Consider the following 19670-nt stretch of genomic DNA (forward strand, 5'->3'; position numbering starts at 1 on the left):
GACCATGTAGCCTCAAGGCAATCCAAAATGCAAGTAATACCACCATAGGATGAGAAATAACCGTAATGACTCCATCATCCATGGCTAGAGGCCATTCTCGTTAAGCCGAGCACGCACAGCGTTCTGTTCGTACACAGAGGTGGAAAATGTTAAAAAGCCACGTCCGCCCCAGCTCCGTTGGACAAACGCCGGAGCTACAGCAGAGTCTGTTTAAAATGACTCTCTCCATCATCTTCTCCATTGTATCCAGTAGGCAGACAGGGCGATACGATGCTGGTTTTCCGGTTGGCTTGCCAGGCTTCGGAAGCAACACCAACTTTTGCTTCTTACACTGGACAGAGAATATACCATCTTTTAGGCACGCCTCGAAGGTGTTGTTGAAAAGGCCGGGCCTAGTTTTCATTGCCAGTTTCAAAGCTTGGTTGGGCATGCCATCCAAACCTGGGGCCTTGTTGTCACCGGCCCTACCACATATTTTCCGCAGCTCCTCCACAGTTACTGGAGGTATTATGCCCTGATTTAGCTGGACAACCGTTTGCCTTTCCCTATTTTCGTAGTGAAGGAACAGAGTAGTAACAATCTATTTCAGGAGGTGTGGACAGGTCACCTGGGGTGATCTCCGTAGCCTTTTCATTACCACCTTGTAGGCCTCGCAAGCAGTTTTTCTTTTTTCCACTGCGAATGGCTTCTTTTAGGTGACCACTCAGTTTACTCTGTGAGTCCTCTCGACCGTGGCCACTGGTCTTTCCCCTAAGCCTCTGGCAAAGCCTCCTTGCCCGGAAACATGCGGTTCGCAAACTTGCGATTTCGTTCTTCAGTGTTGGGTTGCTTACTGGGAAGCCTTCTGGGCATAATAGCGTCCCATGCTTCCGTCACCCATCGGGTGATTTGGGTGGCTTTTTATCTAGTCGTAGCATTCAGGAATATGTCAGGTTTGAGCACCGCGGAAAACGTGTTCCCCTCAGAAGTTTTCGCTGTCCAGCCGAGCATACCATCCGGCATTCTGCGAGAACTCTGTTTCGAAGTCGATCTGCACTTGATGTCTGGTGCCTGAGGATTACTCATATCGCTCTCCAGTGACTTTAAGCACAAATCAACCCTGGCGGTCTTTCAGAACGCCGGGAAATATCGCTACACAATACTCATAGAGACTCTCGACATGAGATCAGATGGCCTGGCTTTGCACATCTCGTCAGCCATCCCAGCGAGGTGACTTAAGCCTTGCCATATTCTCCTGGATTTCGTAACTCTGCTGCGAAGGAATTTCTTGCCTCCCTTCAGCGCGATCGGTAAAAAATAACGAAGGCTAAGATCTTGGCCATCCAGCCAGCATAGCCTCCTCCTTCATCTTAATTCCGGCAATTTCGTAGCTCGTTTACCTTTGTGTATCTGGTAGATCCTTCCCCAAAAGTCATCATTATGGTCATCAAGGAAACGCCTTCAGTCTTCTTTCTTCAACTGCCTCAACAACCTAAGTTGGTCAACATCAACATGGGGATTAACAATATTTTAAGATGCGCCCCAACTGCTTGCAGCGAAGTGCATTCCTCCACCTTGTGCCATGTTTCGCACCACCCCCTTAGGGTTTCTTCAGCATTTCATTATTCACAATACGCATCCACAGACAAAAGCACATATTCAGGGCGTTTTAGACAATACTTCTCCCCTACTCACCGAGTCACGAGCTCTAGATTTGGAAAGGCAGGCAAATAGGGTTGACTTGAAGATAAACACCAACAAAACTAAGGTTCTCAGTCTGAAAAGTCATCGCACTCTCTCAATCGACATTAATGGGCAGAGCATCGAAAACGCCGATCACTTTGTATAGCCAGGAGGCATTATTTCAGTGAAGTGAAGTGGATATTGCCGTATTAACAGCGCTAGATCCGATTTCGCTACCCCTGTCTGCCTTAGTGGACACCTGTCGGCGTCATATCATCGGAATACGCTGACCTGATACTATCTCAAACGAAGAACTTGGTCGACGCACAGTCCAAATTGGCCGACTGGTAGGTCGCTCCAAAGGCACGCGGAACAGTAGGGAAGGAGTACGGATGTTTAGGAAAGTCGTGGAGGAAACTAAAGTGCATTGCAGGTAACCGCAAACGAGAGCGCATAGGTGTGGTTGACGCACTACACCGCACCGAGGGGTGAAAAGCAACAATATAAAACATGTGTGCTAGGCAATCTTGCTGAGCCACATAGCGGAGATCTTATTCGCGTCCATGCACATGACCTCATCCAGGTAGACGATTTGCTGCGCAAGCCTATCACTGTCGTCGCGTCGTCTGTGAGCCGCCAGTGCAGGCTTACGTAAAACCACCATCCTCATGCTTGAGACATGCATACCCTACTTACTGGCGGCACTCTCAACAGGGACGCAACCTAGAAGTGTATCATTTTAGTTCGAGATATTGTCAACTTAGTGCTGGATGGCCAGGGAGATGGTTTCATCCGGTTTCGTTGTCCAAGAATAATATTTTTGATCGTTAACCTCACCCCGAAGGAAACTATGTCCGGGATAATCTCCACGCTTTGGAATATGAAAACCGAAATGCAGAAAAGAGAGGCTTGGTCGGAGGAGACTTCAGTGTCAGAGGTCCGAGTAGCGTAAGGCTCAACCGAACTCTAATGGCGCGCGAGTTTTATAAGTAAAGCAAAATTCATTGCCCTAAATATCGGTAATATTTCAATATGATCTTGACTGTGGGGTCCTAAGCTTCCAGCAACGCAACGATGGAGGAAGCTGGGAGAAACGACCAGTAATCACTAATCTAGTTCTCTCTCAATGTTCCGACATCCAGCGAATATGTTCCAGGTGAAGAGTCGAGAAAATTGACGGAGATCAATTACCTGAAGCTTTGGTTGGAGGTCTAAATTTTCAGCCCTATCTTTGCAGCTATCATGTCTCAACGTCCAGAGAGAGACTTTGTTACAGGAATGTTGGTAAACCACCCAAATCCTGGGAATTTATCGATCACAATGAAAGGCACTTCGTGAAGCATATCCACTCTTAATTATCAAGAAACTGGAACAAACGGTCTTGTATACAATGGGCAAACATCACTGGAACCACGTGACAGCCCCAGCGTAATGCCGAATCCTGGGTTCAGACATAAGTCTGGCTTTCTGAACAACGCGTTTATTGCATGTTTGGCATTATGTGGTTTCCCCTCTGTTGGCAGGTTGCAGGGCTCCTGTTAACAAAAGCAAAGGGGACGCTAGTTATCGTCGATATATCCGATCGATCGATCGATCCAGGTTAGTACCTATGATTCAACGCATTTGAACTCCCTTCCCAAAGTAGTCAGGATGCTTTAAGGCCAGTCAAACGCCAGTCAAACGCTGCCCACGGATTTCAAGGACTACGATTTACCAGCCAACACAAAACAACCCCAATAGCACTAATTCTCAATGCTCTCGAGGTCCTCTCGCTATATGGGTTGCAAATGAATCCTTCAAATCCTTGCTCAGACTAGTCGAAGATACCATCCGAAAGAAACGATTGGTGGCTTTTATTACCCAAGAATGCCTCTTCTCAAAATTTTAATAAGAAATCGATCATTAAATCTTGAAATCCTTACCAAACACCCCCTAAGGATTCAAATATTTTTTATCTCCTGGAATATAGGTCACTAACTCTTCATCATCTCATCCCATCGATTTCATGCATCCATACAATTCCTATAAACGATTGATAATGCATAACCACATTTCTTTCCGCCATTCCCGACTATCTAAATGCCTTTCCTCTTCGATTACTTTCGCGTGAAATAATCCTAAAATTTTATATCAAACATTTTTAACATTCATTTCAAGCGATTTTCCGATTTTCTCAAATGTTTTTACGAACACTTCCTTTTTACAACATTTCAACATTCTACTCGATTTCATTTCCAGTGCCTGTACTTGGGAATTTCACCGATGAAGAAATCAATGGCATACCTACACCCCAGGATAATTCCGAGTATCCATTACAACGTGACGAAGTACAATCGAATCCAGCCAAAGGTGAACGCAATCATGGACCGCATAGTAAGTGTTTTTTTTTTATTTTTATGATTCCGTTTTTTCGGTGCTTTTGCATTGGAAAGCAGGACGTAAGGACATTTGGAGCTCTCACGTGGTTAACGGATGGATAAAACGCGAAGGATTTAAGGTTTAGCTTGGATCCCGCAGAAACCATTCGAACAGAACGCATGTCTTGCATGGATTTGGGACGGCTACGTTTCCAGGAATACGAATTGTAGCCTTAGATAAACTTTGAATGAGGACAAAGATCAGACCGTAAGGACCAAGTACTCCCCCGCGAACAATTCCACTTGACTGCCCCGTTCGAGTGGTTAATGCAATAAATCCAGCTTTTAATTAGATACGATATGGTTCCGAATGTGCATGATAGTATAATACATAATAAGAGTCCTTGCGGTTCCACCCCACAATACATACAATATCTTCTCTATCATCCGCAGTAATATCACCAAAACCGATTGACCAAGAGCCCGAGCAGAATTTCGTTGGAGTCATCATTGCCATTCTGACCACAATCATTCTGCTCCTAATCGCCGTCATACTCTTCATAATCGCCAAAAATAAACGATCGCGCGGCACAAATGTCCTGGAAGCGTTGCAGCATAACTTCAATTCGGACGGATTAGGAGGCGATAAGAGGCTTAATAGCAATATGAAGGTAATACACGTTGGGCGCCCGGATTGAAATCCGGCGCGATAGCATCCCTCTCCTGCCATCCATTTCAACCCTTTCGTGTGGCTAATAATTGCACGGGCATGGGGCCGGGTGGGAGGAGAGGGGTCCATTTCATTTTAGGACGACACGTATTTCTCACCTTGACTAACAGTTGAACCAAAACTGTCATCTATTCCAGGTCTCGATGGAGGATAACGAGTCAATTGATAAGAGTAGTCTCTATCACGAACCGTTCAATGTCAATATGTACACGAGTGCGGCAAGTGGATGTTCGTTAAACGATTTGCAGAGACACCATGTTACACCTGATTATACAGGTAGGTCCGAAATGTGCGATGCGGCTCGAGATTAGACGATTTGGCACCACAATGTGCGCTAATTAGCATGCTTTAATCGAAACATTGGGGGTTGAAATTTTAGACTAGACAGGATATGGTTAAATTTTTCAAGGATAATTAAGGGACATGAATGTAGAATGAAGTGTCGTTCGATGACACTTTAGATCTAATATGCAACCATTATTCCCAATTTAAAGCCTTTGAGAATTTGGTTAAAGGATTTGTTCAGCAATCTAGGACGCACCATTGTAAAGGAATGAATTATTTTTGCGAAAGGGATTGAAGGATAGAAAATAACACACCGGAGCCGATACTTCCTGACTAATCCATTTGACTTTTCAGAAGAAGATACAACACAATTTTGAGATATGCTAGGTGGTTTCTTTAGAATCACAGCCCCTCAGATAGTTAACCCGATTACCATAGTAACAGATAACCCCAGTTGTGGATCCGTGGCAAAGGCCAATTCAGGTGAGTCGTGACGGACGACAGTCTACGACTTTGGCAGTCATTCAGCGCGCCGTTGAGGCGTCTACTTTGGTACCATAGTCGAATGGAGTGCCTCTACCGGCGGTATCAACTATATCTTCAGCAGGGCTAACCAAGCCCAGCGATTCAGCACAATCACCGAATTCTTCCGAAAACGTGAATCACAACACTGGTGCAGTGCCAAACCTAAACACCTTCTCAGGAGTCTGTACACCAGACCTCTCAATCTGAGTTGATTTCATCTGCAATGTCTTCCTACAACAGGGTTGCTTCAACTGGTTCTACATCCCTGATTCAGCGGTCCCTATGCGACGAATTACAGTCCACCGAGCTTCCGATCTTGTCTGGCTCCATCGCGCCTTTAACGGGACAATATCCGCAGAGTCCTCAGCAGCTCACGAATCGGAACACAGTCACTCCACTTTTTGACATCATTCCGGTCGCTGGTCCCCTGTTCTTGCCCTTCTCATCTGTATGAAGAATTGTTTGACAGTTTGTCTGGACTCCTTACTGTCAGATTCTCTTCCCTCCCTTGCTTCTTTTGCAAAAGTTTTAACCTCCCCACGTTCCACTGCCCTAATCATCCTAGCCTTCCACTTCCTTTCAACATCCTCTCTCATTCTTCCCTTCTACCTTCTTCTTTATGAGCACTTGCAGCGCCCTCAATTTCAATACCACTAAAAACTCCTTCTCTTCAACTGGGTACATATATTAAGCAACTCAAGATGCGATGAAGCTCTAACCACCTTTTACAACATTCTGTCCGATCTCCTTTCCAGTTATGTCCCTTCTTCCCCTGCTTGCCTACGTACGTACCCAACTTGGTTTACATTGGAGATTCCTAATAACACTCACCTGAAACATGCACTGCGGAAGAAGTTCCGGCATTCTATGAATAGCGCCGACCTTGCCCACTTTAAGGCTATGCGCTCCACTGTGAAGTCAATGATTATAAAGGGCATAAAAGGCACTTATTTAGCGTCGAAACCGCCCTTCCCCCGCGGTAACTTAAAACTCTTTTGATCTCATACTCGCAATTCTCGTAATCCCACTCAACACGTCCCTTCTTCTATCAGTTTTGCTGACTCCGCTGCCAACTCTCCACAACAATCCTGCGACTTTCTCTGCATCTACGTCTCTTCCGGGGTTTCTCCCTCGACCACTCCACCCTCTACACTTCTTCTAACTGCAGACTGCTCCGAATCCTCGAATCTGGCCGTTCCTCTCCTTACAGCTTCTTTGGCTTAGTTTCTCATTGGTAATATTGACTTCAATCTCGGGCTTGACCCCGATGGGCTTCGTAACCTCTTCTTTCTTAACACATTTCGCTCTCCCTCTGTATCATCTACAAAAAAAAGTCTAGAACAATGCTACTTTCCCAATCTCTGGAAAGGGCCCCTGTCCTCAAGAGCGGAGACCCTTCTCTTGCTGTGAACTACCGCCCCATCTCTCTTCTCTTCTCTTGCTCTAAAATCCTGGAAAGATACGTAGACAACTGGTTGACCACGCACTTCGGTCACCTCATTGTCAAGGAGCAGCATGGTTTCGTGAAACCTTCTGATCTATACCAGGTAGAGGCTATTTATACTCATTTCTCCAAATCCTTTGATACCGTCGACCATAATATCTTCCTCTCTAAATTTTCACTACTCAACAGGCATCACTCAATTAGCTCTTGGCTTTCCTCCTATCTCTCATACCGTTCCTTATCCCAAGTCAAAGATAGAGGTCCCCCAAGAAGTGTTTTTTTCACTTAACGAACGAAAGAGTGACTCCACCTGTACTGCCACTGTTTCATCAGATCTGTCGTTTAGACGTTAGACTCTTGAATAACAGCGTTTCACCCACAAGCAGTCCTAGCTTTTCCGCCTGGAAATCAATAACTACATCGCTTTGCAGCCATGGTAGGCCACCCCCAATTTTGTAGATCATGGCACGCTGACCTATCTGTAGATCAAATGGAGAAATGCTCAAGGCCACAACATGGCGTCAAAAGTAACCTTACGGTATGCAGGCAAAGCAACATTCTTACAGACATATAACAGATTCATGCCACTGTCATCGTATATTCATTCGCCAAGGACGACCCATACGTAAAAAATACAACAAATAGTACCACATATATGAAGCTACCGGCTCTCCTGCAAGACTTCCGTCTCTCATCATCACTTAGTGCCTTTTGATAGTATTTCAACAGTTTTTCAGCTGAAATCATCCCAAATTCTATCAGACCACAAAGTCACTATGCATGAATACTTACCACTCCTCACAACATCAGTCCCCTAGGCAACAGTGAGGAAGTGATCAGCAAATGCGAGGCACTCTATAACCGAACTTAATTCACGCAACAAATCATCCATCATCTGGTTCCAAAGGAAGGAACCTCGAATAAATACCTGTGGATTACTGCGATCAAGAGAGTTCTAGCCCTTCCACCAATCTAGACCCGTGTCCTCTATGGCAAAAGAGGCTTGGGCAACCTCCTAGCAGTGATCATTCGTTTATCACCATATAAGGCCCTAGTTGATCTATTTACTGCCCAGGTTTTCTGTGTACAAAGTCGAGGTGAAGCATCATGGCAGTCCCCCAATGCAATCCAACTACGGCAATTTAGGCGACGTGGCTGTGGTGGCAGCGGTGACCATTAACATCAGCTTCCCTTGCATCGTAAATAGGGCATGTCATTAGTACGCGAGGTAACCTATTGTATATATATATATAGGTCCTAAACGTATTGTTCCCCTCACTTCCTTCTATTCCCTGTGAGGATATTCTTCTTAAGCCCTCCTGGCCTTCCCTCCATCCCTAATAACTCGACCCACTCTTCTCTTTCTTTATCCACTATCATGTACAACTGTGCCACCCTTCAGTTTAACCTTTCTAGAAACCATTTAGATCACACTCTTAGTCTTGTCCTCTCTAACCTTCCTGTGTGTTGCCTTTCCCAATCCCCTCATGCCATCTCTTACGTTGCCCTTGGTACTCATCATCCTGCTCTCGAGTTCGATGCTTAGATATCCCGACTCCATCCCCCTGTCTCCAATCGTTCCCATACCACTTGTGTAATGACTTGCCTCTTACCTTTCCAACCGATCCTGCCGAATCTCTTTTGGCGGCTGCACCATCCGTTCCTTCTCCTCTCCTCTGGTGTCCCACATAGATTCTGGGTACTTTATTATTTCTATCAACGACCTCCTCCTCTCCTTACTTGTCCCTATTTGCTCTATGCCTCTCGTGGGGACCACCCCTCTGGTCTCTGCTTTTGAACCTCCCCTTCCTACAACAGCGCAGATCTTATCTAGATTTATGCACATTTTTTTAAACTTTCCTTTGGTCTGATGGACTGCTCCGCCTCTACTGACATCACCTGCCGTCCTACGTCTTTTTCAACGTGCCCTTCGTAGAACTCGAAATCTGCTTCCATTTCCTGATTCCTAGGCGTTGTCCAAATTAAAACGCACAACAGCTTGGTCCTTTTGACTTCTCTTCTTTAAGTAGATTTAAGCATAGAATAAGATTGTTGCTTGCTCCTTCTATTGACGGCAGTAAGTAGTTTGAGTTCCTTTTGGCTCTTTTCATCTGCGATAAAGGAGAGATGGACCTGATGTTATATCTGTATGTTCATGATCTCGTCTGTCAAGATGTCAATCGCCATCTTTCTCGAGATGACGAAGGCTGCATCATCTGAGACGATTTTCCCCAAACTAGGACTCCATTCATCAAGATAGAACTCATCACCCTGGTTATGAGTAGCCTGCAAGTATGCCGCGGCCTTCCTATGTTCGGCATGATCTTTGTCAGAGCCATCCTCATGGTGAATACTTTTTCCTAGGTACGCTCTATGTGCTGCTTAAAACGTCTATCATCACTCCCAAATATCTGATGACCGATTTGGAAATGATGATACGATTCCCAATTCTAGTACAGTCGTAATTTCTCTTGCGACGTTTAACGATGAGAATCGCTTCCGTCTTTTCCTCCGCGAATACCACTCTCGAGACAACGTACTCCTTGGGTCCATTATTAGCATTATACCAGATCGTCCGCGCTAGCTGTAGACAATAGCAGCGAGGCAGGTGGGAACACCAAACGTTGGTAGAGACTGGCATCAATGGTTAATTTGACTTTACGAAACCAATACTGCCGATCTGAAAGGCCTCTTTGGCTTTCGACGATTGGGAATAAAATATTATAAATTACCCACTCTAAGAGTTTCCCCATAGTGTCTAGAAGACATAAGGGTCTATAAAAGGACGATTCCCCAGAAGGTTGGCTAGTCTTAGGCAGGAGCACTACGATGTAGAACAGATACCCACGGACATGCATGCTTCGAACAACTTCGCGAACATATCCAATCTACATTTGACGGCAAACTTGAGGGCCTTATTCGATATGTTGGCCAGACCCGGAGCTTCGCTGTCGTCTACTAGACTGCAGATTTTCAGCAGCTCGTCCCTGGTGACTGGTGGAATCGGCGTCACATTCAGCGACCGCTGGAAACTGTTAGTACATCTTACTGGAAATAAATCCTGTATTATTTTTAGCAAGAGGTTGGGGCACGTGATCTGCGGGGAAGTATGGCCTCTGGATCGTCGTGTCACGATTTTATAGGCGTCACCCCATGGATTTATGTCCGCTTCCAAACAGAGCTCCTTAAAACATTCCCTGCTACTCCGCTGGATGGCAGGCTTGATGTTCTTGCGTACTTCTCTATAGGCATGCTTCTTTTGCCCTTGATCGACCTTATCTACTACCCTCTGAACCGTTCGTCTTGCTCGGTGGCAAATCGATCGAAGACTGGCAAGTTCACTATTCTACCAATAATTGGGTCTTCTAGTGGAATGAGCATCTTCTAGGCCTCGATACGTCACATGCTTTAAAGATGCATCGTGTGGCAAGCAGAGCTCTACCCGTGGAGGTGCCTGCTTTGCCAGGCAGATCTTGTCACACCTTCATGAATGTTCATGTATCCATCTCCATCCATCTCATTCATCGCTTTTGCAGACCATCATGGTGTTCTTTTGAACTTTGGCTTCCGGGGTTCGGGTGTCCTACACTGTGGCTTGGTCCTTAGTTCAAAGGTGATTACATGGTGGTCGCTGTACGTGACTTCCTTGCTAACTTACGAAAACATATTACGTTCCAAAGCAGGGGTGACGAAATCAGATCTACGATTGAACCGGGCCCCCCTTTCCAATAAGTGTTTACATCACCTTCTTGATCGAGAATTATATCCAACTGGGCGAATGTTTTTATAAGCATCTCCTCCTTGCGTTAGTCTCTTTGCTGCCCCATTCGATGGTCCACGCGTTGAAGTCACTGGCTATCACCTTTGCATTTGGAGAACAAGATTGGCTAACAAGTCTTCAAATTCAGACAGTGTGAGGCTGGGTGGCGCGTAGCGGCTGTATACGAATATACCGCTTATTTTTGGCCACACAAAGCCACTGGCCACCTGATCCATGCTATATTGTGTGGTATGACATACGCACGCCCATATCGCCGCTCCGATCGGACTGATCAATGCTCCTAGTGCATGCGTTCGTGAAGTGTCCAAACATCAGGAATTCGAAGCACCTCCTTAGAGAGATATGTTCTCTTAGTCGTCAAGCAGACCATGCAATTCGAACCTTCCCCACGGTCAACAACTTCTGCGTTGCCTCCACTGACAGTCGCATTGTGGCCGTTTGAGTGCTGCCATAAGCTTTTCTTAGACTCACGATGGATTCTTCTCTGAATTCTTCCAACTTGAATTGTTGTTTCAGAGCAGTGCAGTTCTCTTCTCTAGATGTCACTTCATTGAGATCCTTACACTGATATAGATTTCATGTTTTTTGAAAGGTACCGCGACATTCTCCCCAAGCGAGTTTATATAATAACTTGGTTAGAAAAACCGTAAGTTTTTCCATGCTGATTTTTTCAGCTCAAACATGAGATCCAGGGTCCTAGATCCTCCGAATTTTGCTGACATTTCCGCCCAGGTATCTTAGGTTGGGGTCAGCTTTAACCTTTTTTAAGGTTTTGTGTAAAACAAAACCTTATTCAAATCGGTTTACTGTCTGTCTGTCTTTTCTTTTCGGAGATGGAAATCTTCCAAAGGCACTGGTGCACATGTTCCAGCGTGTGGGGGTTTTACCCATTATGACCATCCCCTAACTCCTGTCCTCTTCCCCGCGGAACCACCATAAAGTATTTCATTGCGTGGTGGACGTGGCTCTAGCCTCTCTTAATCTGCACTGAATCCGCCCTACCATCTCGTTCACTGCATTTAAGCTCTCCTGGCATGCAAGCATTTTTCCAATTATATTTTCCGGTACTAGTGTTCCTTCCAATGTCTCCTCTAGACTCTTCCTTTCCTCAGCGAATCTAGGACAATGGTAGAAAACAAACTCCGGGTCCTCCGGAATACCGTCGCAGCTGGAAGAGTTGAGTGAGCTGACCAGTTTAAACCTATAGAGGTATTTACGTTAACCGCCATGTCCCGTGAGAAATTGCGTGAGATTATAGTTTATCTCACCATGCGTTCTCTGCGTCCACACCTTGATGCTCGGAGTCAATCCGTCGGTCCATCGACCCTTTTTCGTCTGCTCCCAATGTTGCTACCACCTGCTTAAGGATTCCTCCCTATCGGCGTCTTTCATTTGCCGATTAGAGGAAAAATCGGGTCCATCATAGATACGTGCCATCTTATCGGCCAAAGCGTTGAACGGCATCATTCCGGCTACTGCATAGGCCGCTTCGTCAGAGATGATTCTATAAAAGCAGCACACCCTTAGGGCGGTCTTTCTATTCACCGCGCTCATCTTTTGAGCATTGCATGGGATACGCAATGCAGTTGACTAAATTGGCGCTGCGTAAAGCACTATAGAACTCGCCACCCTAGCTATAAGCAGTCTGCGAGTGCATCGTGGGCCTCCAACATTTGACATCATCCTTGCCAGGGCCATGCTAACATTGGACGCCTTAGTGCAAACATTTTGTAAGTCCTGCTTGAAATTCAGCCTCGCATCTATTATCACTCCAAGGTATTTAATTGCTGGCTTTGAAGTGATGATATGCTTCCCCATTCTGATACGAGCATTGGTTTCCTTACGCCGCTTCGTGATAAGCACCGCCTTGGTTTTATTCTGAGGACATCATTATACATGGTAGCGGTCCAGCACAGAACCCTGTGGAATACCCCCGGAGACAATGTATTCTTTGGTTCCATTATTTGCGTCGTAACAGAGTCTGTTAAGTAGCTGTCGACTAGCGCAGTTAAGTAACTTAGTACACCAATCGGTGCCATTGATTTCCTTATAAGGTTCCAACTGCCACACACAAATGCGTTCATTTTGCACGTCAAAGGCAATCACAGCACAATACTTGCTAGTGCCACCCGTTCCGTGCATCGCATTTTCACCTAAACCAGTGACAAGTTTGACGGCGTCGGCCGTACGAAAGCCAAATTGTCGGCCTGAGAATTCCCCCAGACTTTCTACAGTTGAAAGCAATCTGTTGTAGATTATTCTCTCCAACATTTTCCCCGTAGTGTCCAACAGACATATAGGTCTGTAGGAAGATGGTTCATCAGGAGGCTTATCAGGTTTAGACAGCAACACTAACCTTTGTTTTTTCCATGTCTCAAGAAAGATCCCACCCGCCAAGCATGCTTCAAACAACTCTACGAATATGTCTGGCCTCGACTTGAGGCTCTGGCCAGCTTGAGGGCTTTGTTTGGTATGCTGTCGAGGCCGGGCGCTTGGTTGTCTCCCAGCCTACATGCAAATCTCCAGTACTTCTTTCTTCGTTATTGGAAGTATTACAGCCACATCTAAAGATGTATATAGAATGTGACCCCCTATATGTCTGTCTGTCTGTCACACGCATTTTCCTCGGAGACCATTAAAGCGATTAACGCCAAACTTGGTGGAAAGGTGGGAAATGTGAACGCTCATGCAGAGTGGATATTCTCACATAATATATGCGTAGGTATATTACGTGCGATTGAAACAAATGCACATTCAACTGTCTTTATGAAAGAAATACACAAAACCTTTCATACCTGAACCTTTCATACCTGAAGCTTCTGGTTTCCCGAATTGTTTAGTATTTCCGTATAAGATAGATTTCCTTTGCTGGAGGTCACAATTACCCCTTGCGAATTCGCACCATAGTCCATCCAACGTTTTTATTTTCCTCAGGTTTCACTTCGCTAGCCGACATTCTTAGTTTGGTCACCTGTTCTCCCCTTTATGAGCTTTTAGTTCCATTTGTTGGACTGATCAGAACGCCTTTTATCCCTTTTGGAGCCTTTTAATTTCTTAAAGATTCCCACTCTCACATTATTTTGCTTGACTGAAGGTCGATGATCTTGGTTTGATGTCATTTGGGTCGCCTGTGTCACTGTTGGGACAGTAGTTTTCAGCTTTCCCTTATGTCTTCTTTCTTCTTCTTGTGAAGTATAATAAAGCACCCGGATGACTCTCACCTTATTCTTAATGGTTTGGTGCACGTTGTCCTTGTCCTTGATGGATCCGGACAGCTCAAATATTTTAGGTCCAAACTACACGAAAGATAGTTCTTCCGGATCAGGGCTCTGTTCTCGGTGAATATTGGCCAGATTACTTCCTTTGCGGCCTCCTTCAATTTTGTCACTTGTTGGGCTTCCATGCGGCTTCTCTTTGGCCGTCTTTAGTATCGGAGGAGATCGTCAAATTGATGACCTTCTCCTGAATGAGTCTATCTCCTAGTCCTGGAGTTCCTCTTGAGCAGACCTGGTGGGTGTCGAAATCGACCTTTTTGGCCAGCTGTCTCCTTTCAGTCCATCATTCTTTGCCTTCGAAGTTGGTGTTCTTGGCAGAGTCGTGCTTCGTTTGAACCGCTCCTTTTCCAAATCTAGAGTAGTTTCACAAATGTTGGCACAATCGACCAAGTGCTCTGACTATGCTGTGGCAAACAGTGGATTCACTCTGAAACCATTTGGCTCACTTTATGAACTCTTGAGCCGGTCGTTACAGAAATTGTCACCTGCCAATTTGTTGTAGGTCCAGACATAAAATCCGAGCATATTATTTGTCCCCCCTCCAATATCCTTCGTCTTAATTCCAGGATCCAAATAATTAAGTTTTTCAGGTGGACCTGGGACTTAACAACACCAGGCTCACATGAAGTGCTTCCACCACAATTGCCTCATATCCTGTAGTCGAATTATAAATTCATAATTGAATCGTCCTTTTCCGAAAATATTGACCTGGTTTGCTTCTGCTTGTGGAGGACAACCTACACACCAACTGAAACCCAGTCAAAACAACCTAAACCATTTCCCAAATTGCAACCTTCCATTGGTAAAAATATGCTGTCATTGCATTTACATTCCCATAAATTTCCCAAGCTCTTAATGTCAACAATTACCCAGAATATTTATAATGAATCCATGCGGAATAATTGGATGACTGGAAACGAACGACTTCATCGGACCATTATGCACTGCAATATAAATACATTAAGTGCTCGTGCATATGCCCGACAATTGTTGGAATGCTACATAAAAATACACTTAAACAGGACAAATATAGCGGGAAGGGATGAAGGACCAAAGTCGGGGGAGCTCAAAACTAAAGTAATATTGACACACTAAAAGACAGTTTGCTTGTTGTTTGAATTGGCAAACTAAAATGTTTCTAGGTTGCTTGACTTCACTTCTGCTCCCGTCACCACTACTCCACTTCCTGGCGTCATGTCTCCACCCCATCGCCCTCCAGGCAGTAGTTGCTCAGCTCCATTCTCATTCATCTACTTCTGCATCTTTGAAGAGCAGAGAACGAAATTCCATCAACCAACCCATTTCTATGCATAGTCAAACTTTTGCCCAAACAACATCCATTAGGATGGCTATGACGATGATTCGTTCGCTTGGATCCTTCCACGTTCGTTCATCTGTTCGCTTCTCGCATTGAAATCTCATCATTTTAAAAGGGAATTCGAATAAGGACACGAAGACACAAGGAAACGAACGACTGCTAAGGATAATGTTTGAAGTTGAATATCAAAAACACAACATTGATTACTATTATATAAAGCGAGACATCCGGAATAGCTTTGACACAGTGGATCTGAAATCTGGCATTCAAAAGGAATAGCAACAAGGACACAAGCAAAAGAGTAGTCAGCACTTCATAGTTGTTGCTGGCGTTGCCGTTGTCTCGGTATTTTTCTCTAGTCGACAGTCCGTTCGCCTATAGTTTCTCCTAATGCCGGGTCCTTTGTGAATAGAAAATCCTTGACGCGGCACTTCTCCACGCTATGCATCAAGTTTCAGATTTCCGAGGCATATCCTTTCTATGGAATACTCAGTCGAGCCTTCTTACAAAGTCTGGTGCCGAACAATGTTCCACACTCAATTTTCTCGCTCCCCGGGTCTTCTGCCCTCTTGATCCTGGGTAAGCAGGAGGCAGGCAACGATGACTTTCAATGAATTTTCCGGCATTGAATCATTTATAAGACGGAAGCGAAACAGCTTTTATCATTTAAACATTGAAAAGCATTTATTCCCTCCACTGTGTTAATGATTACTTACACTTTCTGAGTTTAACGATTCCAGGATTTTTTCTCGTCCTTTTTGGAATACATTTTTCTACCCTAAAATAATCCTTCGTGTCATCTTGTCAGCCAATCCAATCTCCTTCGCGTCCTTCGCCCCTGGCATTGCCTACAACAATTCATAGTGAATTACATCTGAGATTCCGTACAGATCCTCCGGTACAGGACTACCGGAATTCAGAGTCTACGAACGGCAGAGATCCTTCTGATTCAGATTTGTGCGAGATATTGAACGAAAACTGCGTAATGTCATGAGAAATGGAGAATATTGTCGGGGAAAAAAAGAGAAAATTTAATTTACACAAAGCACGTACCTAATCGTAGTAAGCCCGAGTAGATTAAGGCGAAAACTCCCATTTGCAGGATATTTAGACGTACTACAGTCGTGTTCCGACTAATCGGTGAGCAGACATTTTACCAAGGTCGATAGGCGGGGGATGGCATAGGACATGTAAGAAAATTTGTTTTTTTCCACCTTGATAATATTAGCTGGGGGGGTGGGATGACAAGGAAGAGAGGCTGGGAGTTCGTGAGCTTGAAGGGATATGTGGATGGGATCAACAATATGGGAGCGAGTAGAGTGTTCTCGCTTATCTGATGCGGGATCAAAGATGACCTGCTTTGTTCAAGTTTATGGGGTGCAAACCACATTTAGGGATTCATTGGAGCGAAGGGACTATTCCCAGAATTTCGAGCCCACGGTTTCATTTCCGTGCCTAAGACTTGAGGGAATTTGAAAAGAACTAGTAGTTAATTAAAAAGCAGGGATGAGTCCTTAAAATAAGGACTAAGGGATTTCCTTTTCTCAAGTTGCTTCAAGGGACAACAATGGGGCGACCAGGTGCAAACTTTACCCAAAATTTCGTACCTAGACAAGCGATTGACGATAATGTCCCCCCCCCCCCCCCGGCAAAATGGATTCCCAAGCACATCCTTTGTTGTCTAACAATAAACCTTGGAACATCATCAAATGCATCCTCCTTGCACAATTGCATCATGTTCTACACGAAACCGATAGTCCTTCAAAAAGTGATTTATAGCGCTCCCGCCATCAATCATTCAAACCCCCTTCGATATCTCCAAACAACAAACTATCCCTGCCATTTAACCGACTGTATCTCCCGACGGAAAAAAAAACATACAACGGGAGAAAAATTACCCCAACATCCTAGAAAACCCACTACAAATGGGCGACCAGGTAGCAGGTGGAACATTGTCAAAAAAAAAAAAGGAAAACTTTTAGTCTATAGAAGCATTTTTCTATCGTCGTTAAACTAAGTTCTCGCCGTCACCCTCTAAAGTCCCATTTTCAGCGTTTATATTTTTTCCCTTGCCACCTCCTTCTATAGTAGCCCCCCCCCCCGCTCCCCCTCCGGTTCAATCTTCCTTGTGTGCCTGAAGGCACCCCGAAACCAAGACTCTGTATGGACGAACTCTGAAATTTTCCTGGAGCGAAAAAATGACGACGGGCGAAACGGTGAAGTATTTTTATGGATTGTATTCTTCGAGTTGGGAAAATTGATTTTCTGAAAGCTTTTTCGTTGATGATAGAGTTCCCATTTTCACGAGTTTTTCTTCGAGTCGGTATCAGGAGGAAGGCGGGGAGGGAGGAAGGACATGAAGCGCGAATATAGGAGACCGAACCCCTCGTGGTATGGTAAGAATGATTTGTATACAAATTTCTCTGGAATTTCAAGGCTCTCGAACGGGGGTGCGACGGACTATTAAATATTGATAGACTTCGTAGGAAGACGTGAAGGTAACCGACGAAATGATGCTCTTGCCGAGGATATGTGTCTGAATGTAGGTGTTTTGTGAAACCTTGCCTACACACAAGCCTAAAGTAGCTCCGCTATCCATGCCGGCAGACTCGTGAATATTGAAAGAACGAAAACAAGTTGGGAAACCAAAGACTTTGTTATTCCCGAGGAAGGTTTTGCTTGAGATTCTTGGTGTTACGGTTATCGCATTTTTAATCGGTGGAGACACTTTTATTTTGAGCCATCTGATTCGAAGATATGTATTGTACATGACCCTTTTTTTGGCCGTGGAAAAGCGTCATCGTCAGAACGGGAGGTCCATATTTTTTTATTGATCCCATGGAGTTCACAAAGGACATAAACTCCCTCAGCCAAAAATTTTGTTGAGGCCACCAACGAAGCGTTTACCTAGTCTACACTGGCTGACTCCAATTAAAGCTGAACAACTCTGACAGTTCATAACATAAGATATGCCAAGTTTCACGACATGGTTTCTTGTTGGTGATACCCCGTGAAAATCGCCATAATCCTGAGCGCTCTTTTGTCCGGGATTTACTCGAGGCAGGCCATATATTTCCGCATTTAGCGCAGGAAATAATCCTACGAAATCTAGGGTCCGAAGCTGCCAAGTAGTTAGCAGAATGGTGAAACCAGTCCTGTCTTACCTGCTCCAGGAACTTAGAGGGGAGAGACTTTGAGCAAACCGCATTTAATTTGTCCTTGTACTAGCTCGCTAGTTCGGAGAATGTCACCGCCGACCCTGTCTGTGTCACCAACTTGACTATCAGTCAAAACAGCTATATGCCGACCAGTACCTCCCGTATAGCGCATATCTCCAACCGGAACACGTTGGCATAACCTGGAAAGCTGCACTATCGTGCGTGTCTCAAAATAATCCCACTTCGGCTCCACAATTAACTTTTGATTTCAAAGGGAAAACACTCGTCACCTTATAGGTTAGCCATGGATCGCGCAGCAAAGTTTCCCTTAGGACCCAGCTTTAAAGACGAAAATGCCTAAAGTCCCCTTTGGTAGCAGGTGCAAAGGTTTCGCTGTCCACCATCCTGGTTCACCCAATATGACAGCACTGTACGGTACAAAATATATATAAGGAGCAACATTGTCAACCTTGCTGCAAGTAGGACCTAGGTAGCTGACCGATTGATCTGCTGTGCCCCTTGAGGATCACATCAGGAACACCAGCTTATCGCCATCTTCCGCTAAAAATTCCGCTTTCCTGCGTCCGATTTCTCTGCTTATGCCATACCTGGTTCACGGTATCCGAAAGAACATGCTGGAGTATGTTGCGAGTATCTACCAGGCGAGTGTCTGCACATGTGGTTCTTTAGATTCCATTAAGCCTGATCCTGTTGTATGACACTGCTGTTGCTGTCAAGAATGCGTTAAATTCGGCCAATTGGGGTTGGAGAAAAGCGTTTTAATTAATGTTTGTATCCTCAGCTAATTAACTCAATTAATCGGAAGTTACCTCTTGGAAATGCTTCTCTGATACAAAACGAATGACGGGCCTGAACAGTATATTCCAACAGAAGTTATTCCTTAATGTTCGGTTTAGGACTCCTGTTGGGGGACAGGATGCATAATGAAAGTTACGAATGGCCGACTAAGAGACGGATATGGTTCTTCCTATCAATCGCAAGAAAAATAACACTGTTGACATTTGGTTTGATGATCATGAAGTCGTCTCAAACCCGATCATTAAACATTTCGGGGTAACGATCGATGCCGAATTAACCGTCAACGGGTCCTTGGACCATTCACGTAGAAAAGCTG

The 19670-nt window shown here is 44.9% G+C and overlaps 1 protein-coding gene across 4 annotated transcripts in view; it reads left to right on the forward strand.

Annotated features, from left to right (window-relative positions):
* LOC119652336 (epithelial discoidin domain-containing receptor 1) overlaps window positions 1-19670 on the forward strand; it is a 781389-nt gene that overhangs the window by 605745 nt on the left and 155974 nt on the right. For 3 of the 4 annotated variants that reach the window (XM_038056350.1, XM_038056352.1, XM_038056351.1), the window contains exons 9-11: window positions 3901-4035; window positions 4473-4690; window positions 4860-5025. In XM_038056350.1, the coding sequence (XP_037912278.1) occupies window positions 3901-4035; window positions 4473-4690; window positions 4860-5025 (519 nt within the window). The remainder of the gene's footprint in view (window positions 1-3900; window positions 4036-4472; window positions 4691-4859; window positions 5026-19670) is intronic. The other variant, XM_038056353.1, reaches the window with a different exon arrangement.

This window comes from Hermetia illucens, chromosome 3 (genome assembly GCF_905115235.1).
Source record: "Hermetia illucens chromosome 3, iHerIll2.2.curated.20191125, whole genome shotgun sequence".
Lineage (NCBI taxonomy): Eukaryota > Metazoa > Arthropoda > Insecta > Diptera > Stratiomyidae > Hermetia > Hermetia illucens.